The sequence below is a fragment of the Natrix helvetica genome, assembly GCF_964273705.1.
Source record: "Natrix helvetica genome assembly, chromosome: Z".
In the NCBI taxonomy this organism is placed as follows: Eukaryota; Metazoa; Chordata; class Lepidosauria; order Squamata; family Natricidae; genus Natrix; species Natrix helvetica.
Window position 1 is genome coordinate 56,940,353 of NC_138554.1, and position 13,424 is coordinate 56,953,776.

The 13,424-nt window shown below is 40.7% G+C and overlaps 1 protein-coding gene across 7 annotated transcripts in view; it reads right to left on the reverse strand.

Annotated features, from left to right (window-relative positions):
• TANC2 (tetratricopeptide repeat, ankyrin repeat and coiled-coil containing 2) overlaps positions 1 to 13,424 on the reverse strand; it is a gene marked incomplete at its 3' end in the record, with an annotated part of 370,267 nt that overhangs the window by 111,016 nt on the left and 245,827 nt on the right. For all 7 annotated transcript variants that reach the window (XM_081933706.1, XM_081933707.1, XM_081933702.1 and 4 more), the window contains 3 exons: positions 11,035 to 11,298; positions 9,506 to 9,631; positions 4,902 to 5,183 (listed from right to left, as the gene is read on the reverse strand). In XM_081933706.1, coding sequence (XP_081789832.1) covers positions 4,902 to 5,183; positions 9,506 to 9,631; positions 11,035 to 11,298 — 672 coding nt within the window. The remainder of the gene's footprint in view (positions 1 to 4,901; positions 5,184 to 9,505; positions 9,632 to 11,034; positions 11,299 to 13,424) is intronic.

Genomic DNA, 13,424 nt, shown 5'->3' on the forward strand with positions numbered 1-13,424 from the left:
CGTCCTGGATCTGGATCCGATCCTGGAGCTGGCAGAGCCACATCACCGTGGTACGGTTAAAGTATGAAACTGCGGCTGCCGCTCTGACCGCCCATGCAGAAGAGTTAAAGTTTTTCTGCAGGGTCAATTCCGCCCGCTTGTCCTCCGGTTTCATCTTGTCTGCCGCATCCCCAGAAACTACCGGGGAGGAGGAGACAAGGGCCGCTATCGGCGTATCGATAGTAGGAAGTTGGAGGGCCTGAGTAAAGTTCTGTTCCAAATTATAGGCGCGACAATCGTTGCTGCCAGGAGTAGAGAAGTTGGAAGGGCGGGCCCACTGATTTTTGACCACCTCCATAAATAAAGGGGGTGCCAGAATCTCCTCCTTATTGGTAGCCGTATTGGAAAACATGGCCATGTCGGGATCCCGGGGAAGCGGGACTGTAGGGTCCCCTGTCCCGATTTTGGTGGTCTTCCTAGCCTTATGGAGCAAGGGCTTGAACATAGCTGGAGGGAGCAGGCTTGAAGAAGAGGGGGAGTCTGGGGGAGCAGCGTCTTCGGCTTCCGAAAACCCCATGTCATTTCGGTTGTCCTCATCTCTGGAAGAAACTTCGCTAATCAAGGAAGGGGACCTATGGTATGAATGGCCCCTGGTATGTAGAGGGGCCCTATCTCTTTGGGCAATGCCACGGGAGATGGCTGCTGAAATAAGTCATTTTATACTTTCTGGGAGGTGATCTAGATCAGCCTCATCATCCTGGTATTGGTCTGGGCCCTGAGGGGCCGGGCCCCTGATAGGGTGGAAGCAACTGGAGAAACCTTCCAGAGGGTCTGCTGCCTCTGCCTCCGCCTCGGGAAAATCCGGGAGAAGGACTTGGATTGGGTTCCATGGGGGACCTGCACCTGGATCTGGGTCTGGATGACTGAGCCTGTCTCTCAGCCCTAGCAATGGTCTTTTCCAAGGCCCTTGAGCATCTGAGCTTGTCTTTCTCACTGGCCCTGGAAGGCCTATGCGCAGCTACTGGCCTTGCGGAGGAAGATCTGGCCTTGGGCTGTTCTGAAGGGCCCTCCCTGTCTTCCTGGGCCAGAACAGATGCGGCCTGAGCCGATTCAGCCCGCGCCGCCATCGCTCCACTCATGTGTCCGCTGATTATGCCTCTCTGGGTTCGCCGGGACTGCAGGGATCCGAGCTCCGTATGCCAACGGCAGGGCTAGGCAACTGGGCTCTGGCTGGGCCCGCGGTGTGGTTGCTGTCGCCTCGGGCTCCAAATTCGCCGGCTTGATTACTGGGGTAAAGTGCTCCTTGGGGCCTGTAGGCCTGGTGCACATGGCGGCTCTCAAAATGGCCACCGGAGCCTCTCGCCTGTTCGTTCTTCAGGCGGCCGCTCACCTTTGCTGTAGTGGCCCACCCCTGAGCCTCCCAGGCGGCAAGGATTGTGATTTTAAGGCATGCGGCTGAGGGAGGGTGCTGGCGCGGCAGGGACAGCCGGACTAGGCAGCGGAGCGGCGGTTTGTTTTCGTGCGTTTCTCCACACGCCGCAGCGATCGGCTTACCGATATGATCTTTGGCCCCGTCGAATGAGGCGTGTTGCGGGCGGCTCAGGAAGGCTCCTAAAGTTGCAGAGGTCGCCCAGCACGCCCGTCAGCCCGGGAATCGGTCCAGGACACCTGGCCCACGGACAGGGAGAGGAGATTGCCCCATGGGGCTCTCCCTGCCTGCAGAGGACAGGAACGAGCTGTCCGTCTGGGCGCAGCCACAAATTTTGAATTTAGTTTAGCCAATAGTCAAATCACAATAATTACACTATCTAAATAATTTATCAATATTAAAGTAATATTTCTATCTAGGAACCAAAAACACACAGTGCTTGGACCAGACTGAGAGAAAACTGGGAACCAATAGGAGAGACAGAAGGTTAAGAAGGAAAACTCTCAGTCTAATGGACCAATCAGGCTGTGTTATAACCCTCGCATGACCCCTCCCTCTACTCTACTGGAAAACAGATGATTCACTAGAGAAACTGTCCACCCAAGCCCAGGCTTCCTAAATCTCTCGCTCCCCAGATTGTCCCCTTGCGAAGAAAGCCCAGCCCAATGTAAATGCTGCCTACAGCCACCTCTTCATCCTGATTAAACTTCTCTTTGAAAGGATGATCTGCAGGTGGGTGGGGGGAGGGAGAGATTTCCTGCACATTGGCAGCGGTGTCTCCTCACCGGGCTTGTCCCGATGTCCCAGCTGCAAAGCAACATCCTGTAAAGGAAGCCATGGAAATCCATACACCTGGGATGTCAGAAGAAGCCCTGTGAGGAGACGTGGCTGCCTATGTGCAGGAAATTCCCCCCACACACCTGCAGATAGTCTTGTGGGCCAGCCAAAGAGGAAGCGTCTTCAATTTTGCTGTTTGTCTGTGTTTGTGCAGGTGGCAGCGTCGGCAGCATCTCCTCGTAGGGCTCCTTCCTTCTTCTCTCTGGTCTGATTCTCAAATGTTTGCAAGCAGAACACTGCCAAGACAGGGAAGTATCTCTTTCCTTCCCTCGCCAAACTTTGCGTGTAGTTATGACATTTCACAAAGTTCCTTAATCTGCGGCTGCTGGTTCCCTCACTGTTTTTTTATACACATACCAACATACCTATCCTACCTTGAGATGCCATTTCCCCCTCCCAAAATTCCATTTCCAAGGAAAGAAGAGCACTGGGGCGGCACTGGACTTTCCCCCACCATGGCTCCTCTCAGTCTCAACTTTGCTCCTGAAACCTGCAGGCCACTTCTCTGTTTAAGCTCTGCCAGAGCTTGGTTGTGGGAGAGACCCTTGGAGAGGCAAGGGGGGGGGGAGCTGAGGGTAAGCGGAGAGACGAAATTGATCACGATCCCTTTTGCCTTCTCTCCCAAAGGTGCTCCTCGGTGCAGCCACTTTGCAGCAGGAGACTCACACTGAACTACTGAAGGGTCCTGTAGCAGCAGTTATCCACAATTTTTTTACCCTTATTTTGTCCCGACCCACGTGGCTCACTGGGCCACGTGGGTTGGGATGAAATAATGGTAAAGATTTTTGGATAGCTGCTGCTACAGTACCTTTTGGAATGTCAGTGCGAGGCATGTGGGTTGCATCGATTGGCCTCCTACTGCTTTTATGGCCGCAATTGATGGCAAAAACAGCCACGCTTGCTGGAGGCTGCAACCTGAGCCCCACCCGCAAATCAGCTGTTTTGTGAATGGCAGCTTGAGCGGCTCAGCTGATCCGATTAAGGGGCCAAGAAGCCCTGAGGTGACCAGGGAAGGGAAGGGCTTCCTCCTGTGCTGGCCACACCACCCCCTCACTAGGGCCTATTTTCAGGGAGAGCGTATATTTACACCTACCCCAAAAATCAGGTCTGGCCTTATTTTCAGAACATGTCGTATTTTGGGGGGGAACAGGGTATTTTGTAAACTTTTATCTTAGACAGCAAAAGAAAAACAAATTATATTAATTTTTTTAAAAATGTATTTCTAAATAAAAGTCTATTTAAAGTAATACAAAGAAAGAACAAATTCTCTTGATACAAGCCAAAAGCAAGAAGCAAATGTAGAAACATAGAAGGGAGATAATGCACATCAAAATACTGTTACATAAAATCAGGGCAGATTACAATGCTGACACAGCCTACTATAAATGAAATAATACTTTCCCCTAAAGCCTTATTATTTGAATGGTAATGTTGTCCATAATTTTCTATAAATGTTACCAAATCATTTTATAAAACTGTAGATTAAACAAACCAAAGGCATTCATCCATCCCACCTACACCCCCCCCCCCACACACACACACTTATCCCAGCATGACCAGGACATAATCCAACCTTCTAATGTGATCAATGCCCAGCCCATGAACATTATTGTTTACTCCAACCATTCCATCAATCTCCGACCCCCTCCAGCCTGTTCTCCGGACTCAGAAATGCCCAGCCCTATCTCCAACACTTGCCCACCATACCTATATCCAATACTTGGCTCATGTGCCTGATAATGCAACAAATGCAATCATAGTAGTTGATGAAGTGGCCAGAATAGCTTGTAGCACAGTCCCAAAACAGCTTTTCAGCCCAAAACTAATCTAATCCAGATTTGAGTAAAGATATTAAAATTAAAAATTAATCCAGCCATATCACCAAGGTCATGTAGCATTAACCTCCACTATCTTACCAATTTACATTCTTCGATATTTCATATAACTTAAGAAGTCTCCTAAGGCAAGATCCCCAAACCCTGGGCAACAGCCCATTACCAGAGCTGTGGCCAGTTTGGAAGTGAGCCATGCGAGTATCAGGCCAGCACGCATGCACAGCTCTACTCGCACACATGCAGATCCACACATGCACATGCATTCACCAGCCCACTGCTTATACAGGTCAGTTCCCCTCTGTCCCCCTCCCACCGGGCTACCAATCCCAGGCTGGGGATTGCTGTCCTAAGGCTTGAACTTTTCACAGAGTATTCCTTTGAAAAAGAGATTTCAAAAAGGACAACTCTGTATTTAGGAGTAGCTACTATGATTTCCTTGCATTTATCTTCACTGTGTAAGCATGGCACTTAACTGTTTCAATTAAATTGAAACGGGACTCCGCCCCGAGTCCCTTTTTGGGAGAGGGGGCGGTTTAGAAATGTGAATAAATAATAATAATAATAATAATAATAATAATAATAATAATAATAATAATAATAATAATAATAATAATAATAATAATAATAATAATAATAATAATAATAATAATAATAATAATAAAAAATTAATTTACCACCATGCACAGCCATAAATGAACTATTGCGCACATTTATTTCAACTCGCACTACAATAAAACTAAAGTTGAAATATTTACTGAAAATATGAATATGAAGTTCATATAATATGCAATTTTTATATGGGAATGTAATGGTTCACTTACGTTTTGGGGATGCATGGGGGCTGTCTGAAGCAATCTGCCTCATCCGTGTGCCATGACAGCTCAGTGCAACCAGCCTAGAGATGATTGCTGTCTTGCCAAAGCCAATATTTCCAACTATCACCACACCTCTGTTCACACTGGCATCAGTACTCTGTAAATGTACATCAATCTCCTGGAACACCCAATCCCGGCCAACAAACACGGACTCTGTGGTGATGCTAGGTACCTCAAAAAGCAGGGGTTTCAAAGAGATGTCGGGAGGTCTGTAAGGTGCAAAACGAACTGCAAAGGAATAAAGAAGACATTCAGCATTCCACAACAGTTTACTAGCTAGGGAAGTATAATACTTCTTGTCTCAAAAGGAAATTGGACTGTTTTATTTTTTCTTGAAGAACAAAAACATTTTTGTTCTTCTTCTTCAAGGAAAAAAAACCAGTCCAGTTGCCTTTTGAAAAAACACTTTTGAGACAACTATGACCTGACAATCTCCAAAGACATATAAACTTTTTCTTATGAATATAATTCTCAAAAACATATTCCTAGAGAAAACCTATGTGGTCCCTGAGAACTGATACTGACTCGATGGCTTATAATCTATCAGTTCTATTACTATCAATTGATTTTATTAACTGTGATTATGCTGTTCTATTTAGATGTTAAGAAAGTGAAAGAAGGCTAAAAATAATATACGTATTTTGAAAATATTGCTTTAGTCCTTTAGGTTTCTTATTTAATCTTTTTCCAATCAGAGGTTAAAGGTAGGAATGTGGAAATTCCCCTAATATAATTTTGTAAATTCAATATATAGATTGTAGTGTTTTACAATATAGAAGTACTTCAATACTAAAAATTAGCACATGAATAAATTTGTTCTTGCTGCAGCTTTCCATTTATATTAGGGTTTAATATGCAATAGTTCTTATAAGAGTTTCAAAACATTGAATCATTCAATGCATTTCTTAAAAACAGCAGGAATTAATTGTGGGTATAACCTCAATCTTTTTTTAATTAATGAAAAATGTAAGACATGCTCCTTTTTTGCATTAGAGAAGTGAATTTATTCATTTTATTATTTGATAATTCACAATATTATTTACAAATACTAATGTTTTAAATAACACTAGCTTGTAACTTGACTCATGTTTATAATGAAAGCTGGGAAGAATATTGTTTTATCCTCCCAGACTCACCATTACTAATTGAAAATGCTGGAACTGGGTATGTCTAGTTTAATGAAAAGAAGGACTAGGAGTGATATGAAAGCAGTGTTCCAATATCTCACGGGTTGCCATAAAGAAGAGAGATTCTCCAAAGCACCTGAGGGCAGGACAAGAAGCAATGGAGGGAAACTAATCAAGGAGAGAAGCAACCTAGAACTAAGGAGAAATTTCCTGACAGAACAATTAATCCATGGAACAACTTGCCTCCAGAAGTTGTGAATGCTCCAACACTGGAAGTTTTTAAGAAGAGATTAACCATTTAATATTTGTCTGAAATAGTATAGGATTTCCTGCCTGACAAGAAGGTTGAACTAGAAGGCTCCAAGATTCCTTCCAATTGTTCTGTTCTATTCTCTATTCTCTGTTATTACAGATCAAATCTAACAAGAAGAAGATATCTGGAAAGAACAACATTCAGTATCCCTCTTGTCTGCTTCAGAAAGAACAAAGTCCTCTAACTAAAGAAGTAAAAGAACAAAAACAAGGAATAATTGGGTATCTAGAACAGCACAAAAACGTCAGAACAACACTGCCTGCATTGAAGCTTGTTCAAAAGAAACTACAGGCCAATTACCTGCTTACAAACAACTTGCAAATTGTTAACTGATGTGGTAGCTGATGCATCTAGTTCAGGGGTGTCAAACTCGCATCGTCATGGTGTCGTCACGTGACGTATCGTGATTTCTCCCCCCTGACCCACTAGGTGTGGTCAGCATGTGATGCATCCAGTCCATGGGCCGCAAGTTTGATACCCCTGATCTAGTTGAAAACAATCTCTTTCCACCTGGGCAGAAAGGAAACTTCCCCAATAACAGAGGAACAAAAGATCAACTCCCAATTGACAAGATGATTTTGGAAAACTGTGAGAGAACGAAGACCAGCCTAAATGTAGCATGAATTAACTATAGAAAGGTATTTAACACTCTGCACATGGCTGGATAATCAAGTGCCTAGAAACAACAGGAATCAGTAGAAACATCAGAAGTTTTGTACAAAGATTGATGACACAATGGAAGACATAGTTGTAAGTCAATGATGAGAGACTGGGAGAGGTTAATATCAAGATAGGAATATTTTAAAAAGATTCACTATCACTACTATTTGTCATTGCACTGATTCCTCTATCCACAATATTGAATAACTCAGACCAAGAGTGTCAAATATCAAAAACACTTGCCAGATTATCCTATCTCCTTTACATGGACGATCTGAAGCTGTTTGGAAAAACACCACTTGAAATAGAATCACTGCTCAACACTATCCATATATATATAGCCAATATATTACAATGGATTTTGGGATGAATAAATGTGCCACATTCACCATCAAACATAGAAAAATACTGAAAATTGAAGGAATCAAGAAAATAATATCAAGATTCTGGCTGAAGATGATAACTACAAAAAAAAACCTGGGCATCCTTCAATCTGACAACATCAAGCACACTGAAATCAAGAAAAATATTAGAAGTGAATGCATCAAGAAAATAAAAAAGATCTTAAAGTTCAAACTCAATGGAGGAAATACCAGCAAAGCAATCAACTCCTGGGCAATTCCAGTCATTAGATATACAGCTGGAATAGTTGACTGGACTCAAGCAGAACTAAAAGCCATGGATAGGAAGAGCAGAAAATGACAATGAATCATGCCCTTCATCTTTGCAGAGACATTGACAAACTCTACCTACCAAGGTAAGGAGGTGTGCATGGAATATTGCAAGTACATCATATAGTTGAAGACAAAAAATGACTTTGGAAGGATATCTGAAGGACAATAAAGAAGATGCACTTAAATTAGTATACTAGGAATGTTTATTGACTACTGAACAAAGTGGCCTACAAGAAAGACCAAATGAAGAATACAATGGAGATATGGTAATACAAAGCACTACATGGTCACTACATTAAAAAACCAGCAGGGAAAGCAGATAATAATAAAACTTGGCAATGGCTAAAAGCAGAAAAGTTGAAGAATGGGACCAAGGGACCAAGACTGGCTGCATAAGGCCTGTCTTAAGAACAAATGCATACAAAACCAGACAACAACAGACGACGACAACAAACAGTAAGTGCTGTGTATGCAAAGAAGCTGAAGAAACAGTGGATCACCTGGTAAGTTACTGCAAGAAGATTGCACAGACGGACTACAAACAATGGCATGACAAACTAGCAACAACAGTGCAGTGGAAAACCTGCAAGAAATATCACTTGCCTGCAAACAAGAACTGGTGGGATCATAGAGAAAGTCATAGAAAATTAGGAAACTAAATTACCCTGGGACTTTAGAATTCAAATAGATAGGCATATGCCACATAACACCCGAGACTTAAAAATTGTTGATCAAAAATACAAAAATGTCTGGATAGTGGATATGGCAGTACCCGGCAGACTAGAAGAGAAGGAACTAGAAAATAAAATAAAATAAAAAGACATAGAAATAGAATGACTGTGGCAAAAGCAAGCAAAGGTAGTGCCCAATAGTAATAGGGGCCCTAGGTTCAATCCCAAAATAACTGGAGCATCACTTGAACATCATCGACATTGACAAATTCACCATCAGTCAATTGTAAAAGATGGCTTTACATCCTCTGACGATATCTGTAACATCATTAAACATCCAGGTCTGCCTATTTCATGTCCTTGGAAAGTACTTGCTAGGTAGACAAAAATGCCAAACCCAGTCTCAACATCTGGTTGACTGGGCAACAAATAATAATCATCTTACTCTACTAGAAATATTTACCAAGGATTAATTCCTTTAAGAATCTCCCTGCAGCACAGAAATATTCTCTCATCTCAGAACAAGCAGTAGCTGTGTCTCTAAAAAGAAAAACACTGCTGCCGCAAACTAGCCCTAACCCTAATATGTTTTAGATTTTTTTTTGTTCCTACCTAGCCCAGAAAGGAGCAAAGGAAACTGGAAACCAAGTCATAGGAGTGTGAGTCAGAGTCTGAAGGATTCAATTTCACCTTCCAACCTCAGTTTCTCCACTTCAGTATGCTTCTTTCTGTTTATTATATTTTTATTTACTCACATTTCTGAGTCATTCTAATCTGAAGACTCTGAACCAATTTGCTAACAGTAATAGGATTTAAAATCATGCACCATGAAGAACAACAAATGCTGTAACTTGTTTTTCCCACATAGCACACACACCTCAGATGTAATTCAACATTCCATTTCTTCCCCAAATGTCCTCTGGAGAGTGGCTAGACAATAGTGATTATATTTTATATTACGGGTGCTAAATTCAGTTTTTCAGTACTTATTAAAACAGGTTTAGTGAGAAGATTGCTGCCACAACTCACAATGGAGGAGCATATTTCCAAAATATTTAAAGTAACAGATAAAAGACTTAATATACATGAATCACATTATCACTACCTCTTAGATCCTGTTGTGTACGAGTACCAGCCATACTTTGACGAGGCATCCTGAGAGATGTTCGTAGGGGAGCATGCCTCTGTTCATCTAAGTAAGCTAGATCTTCCAAGTGGGCTGAGCTGGTGGCTGTCAATAAAAGGTAATCAGATATATTCATAAATATATTATAGAAAGTATAAATCAAGAACCTTAAACCTGATACTAAATATTGTCTTTATTTTGATTATAGCTCTAATTATGCAACTCTTATTTGTAATTTTTTAAAAAATTAGAGGCACACTTTATTTTCCTTAAAACATTTATACTCATTCATTTTGGTTCTTTAATTTCAGTGGAACTTAAATGATTCTCCCTTATATATAATGTAATATAAAGGTGATGCAGTGGATTGAGTGCAGTACTGCAGGCTACTTCAGCTGGTTGCTAGCTGCAGTTCGGCAGTTCAAATCTCACTGGTTCAATGTTGACTCAGCCTTCCATTTTTCCAAGGTGGGTAAAATGATGACCCAGATTGTTGGGGGAAATATGCTGATTCTGTAAACCGTTTAGAGAGGGCTGTAAAAGCACTATGAAGTGGTATCTAAGTGCTATTGCTATAAGTGCTATAAAGATATTACATTTCTTGATTATTTTTTCTTAAAAAGAAAGACAAATATTTAAAAACAGAATTAAAATCTAGTCAAATAATAACTGAAGAAAAGGGGGGAAGGGAGCTAATTGTTTATTTGATCTTAAATAAAAAAATTAAACATTCTGTTTTAATACCTTTCTCCAGAAAAAGCACTAATTTATTAAAGAAAACATTAACGTAGATTTGAGTTTTGTTCCACTATAAAGTAAGAATAAATTATTTTTCTTTCTTTTATTGAAGTTCCAAAGAAGACATTAAATTATTGTAATTCTTTATACTTTATACTTGTCTGGGAGGAGATGGGAGATTTTTAAATCTATTTCTCTTCTTTTCTTTCTCTTTATCCCTTTTTCCTTTTTACAATTTTTCTTAGTTTGCATTAATTTTATCTTTGTAAACATTAATACATTATTATTTAAAAAAGTGAATTCAAGACAGTAGAATAACTATCAGAGAAATAATAATTGATTTCAATTTTTTTCACAAGATCACCAAGTTTAAATCTAAAACAGGTAATTACAAGTGTCTCTCTTATCACAAATATAGACTTTATAGGCTTATATGGCTATCACCTGAAGCTTTCATGGATTTTGATATCAATACAGGATCGCTAAGCGTTGTGTTTTCCAAACAGTTCTGATATTACCAGCAGTGGAGCTTTTGCTTTGCTTTGCTTTTATTAATTAACCAATTATTTGATCATATTTCAATACCACACATCTCCCTCAAGGAGGGACAAACAAATCTTCAGTACAAACAAAAATCTAGAATCGAGCAATCAAAATGATAGAATAAGATAGAATAACTTATAAAATGTAAGTATAATCTTATACTTACACTTGAATAATAACCATTTTACAAAGAAAATTAATTATAACCTGCTGGATAAGATTCTTACCTGCTACAGAATTGGGCCGTGGCATGAGATAAAGAGGAATGGATTGTACTGACTGAGATAAAACGGTCTCTAGATTCCGGTCAGGGATCTTATTCAAACTGTAGGTAGAAGCTGTCATGTTTTCATCTACTCTATATAAACAGGAGTCTATATTGGATTTTTGAGATTGCCAAGGCTTCAGGTTTCCTCCAGATCCTAATTCCTTACTACTTTCCCCTCCATATTTAGCACGATCCACATTTTCAGAATAACTTGTCAAAGTTGCTGCAACAAACAATAAAAGACAATGAGTTAACAAAAAAAATTCATTTTTGTCACTTTGCAGATGATAGATTATTATTGTCAAGTTTTAATACTATGGATTTTTCTTTTTTTAAGATCTTCTGTGACAGTATGAATGTATTTGTTGCTCCTTCTTGTCTCTATTCTCTATTAATGGTTTCCATATTAATCTAGGAATCTGGTGGGTGAAAAGGCCAACCAAGAAGAAACATAGAAGATGCAGTAATTAACTATATATCCTATCTTCTTTCTAGAATACCCCTTACATTCCGGTAGAAATTAAATGTTCACTCTCATGGTAAACTCTTGCCTAACCTAATTGTGATTTGAATTACCAAAACATGAATATAGCAAATTCAAATACACACACACACACACACACACACACACACACACACACACGCTGGTTTTGTTGTATTCGGGTCTTTTCCCGTGTAATACAACAAAACCAGCATACCTACACCCGTGAAAATCTACGAAAACAAATATACACACACACACACACACACACACACACACACACACACACACACACACACACACATATATATATATATATATATATATATATATATATATATATATATATATATATATATATATACACACACATATACGTATATATATACAGTATGTAGCATTTATTCTACCAAGTAAAATCAAACATCAATATTATGGAAGAGTTGAAACTAGGTATTTATATAATGGCGACAAATACAACATTATGACTACATGAATAAATATAAAAGCCCTAAAAACCCTATATGTAGCAATTGCACCATCCAAATGCAACAAATAATATAAGAGAAATCAGAAATGTCTTAGTTCTTTGCTAAATCTGGTTTTTCAAGACACATAAAATAGAGACCCCCTGCATTCCCATCCTGTAAATATATCATATTCTCCTGAGTGCTTCTGGGAGAGTGCAAGAATGGGTTGTCGCGTCTGTTCTGCTTAGAGACCGAGCTGTCAACTTTGTGGCCACGCCCCATCGTCACCCTCTCTGGCCCAGTTTCGGCTCAGTCTATGCTTAGATCAGATGTGTCAACTCGATTAGGGCTTGTTGTACTCTTAGGAACAGGTTTTTATACCAATTTTATCGCGATTCGGATGGCACCCTAGCCTCGTTAGAAAATCAATTTAAAAGTGATTAGAGCTGCCTGGTTTCCAGGTCCTTTCAAATTAAGCCGCCACTGCCTCAAATGTAATTTGAGCCTCTGTAGAGGCGCAGAGGCACTGCCTAGTCTAGGTTAGGTATATCCAATCTTTTCTGTGAAGCACGGAGTCCCTGTCTAGTTTCGGCTAGGCAAACCCATTTGTTGAGATGCGTTAAATCGTGGCAGTTTTCCTCTCTGCCTAGCACTATAGCCTCATGTCCTGCTTGCCTAGAAAGAGTTGGATTCCCTGCCTAGTCTCGGCTAGGTATACCCACACAGCAGGCAGACAGCACCATCAGCAGCCTTGCTTATTTGGAGACAAAATGGAGGACAGGGCTGCAGAACAGGAAGACAGGCTCTGCTCCCTGAAAGATCCTTTTCTTCTGTGGAAACCCCATATTCGAGGAAGGCAAAGTCTAGGTCTAAGGCTTCCAGCAGTAAAGGGCATTCCAAGGCTTCTGAAAAAGATGCCAGCAGAAGGCAACAGTCCTTAGAGAAACAATTTCTTAGGGCTGGGAGGCAGCTGTCAGAAATTCAAACAGTTTCCACTTTGACAGAAGCTGCAAATTCCTGCCATTTTCAGGCTGAGCAGTTGCCTCACTCAGGGGATGTAATACCACAGGCTTGGTCACCAGAGGGAGCAAGTGAGCACTCTCTTCACTTGTCTTCTCAAGCCTGCAATGAAGTAAACCTCTTTTTCTGCTCAGCAACAAGTGAAGGACAGCAAATCTCCAATGTTAGAAGACCAGTCCCAGAGTCTACCTTTACACATATTGCAGCTGGGCTTTGCCAAAAGAACTCTTTAATGTCTCCCTTGCCTGGAGATATACAATTATTGATTTCCCAGGCTATTTCTCAAGGAGTTACATATGTTATCCTCTTTTTTTAAAAAGGTTTTTATTAGTTAAACATTAAAAATGTTGGACATAGTGCTACATTTCTGGCATAGTC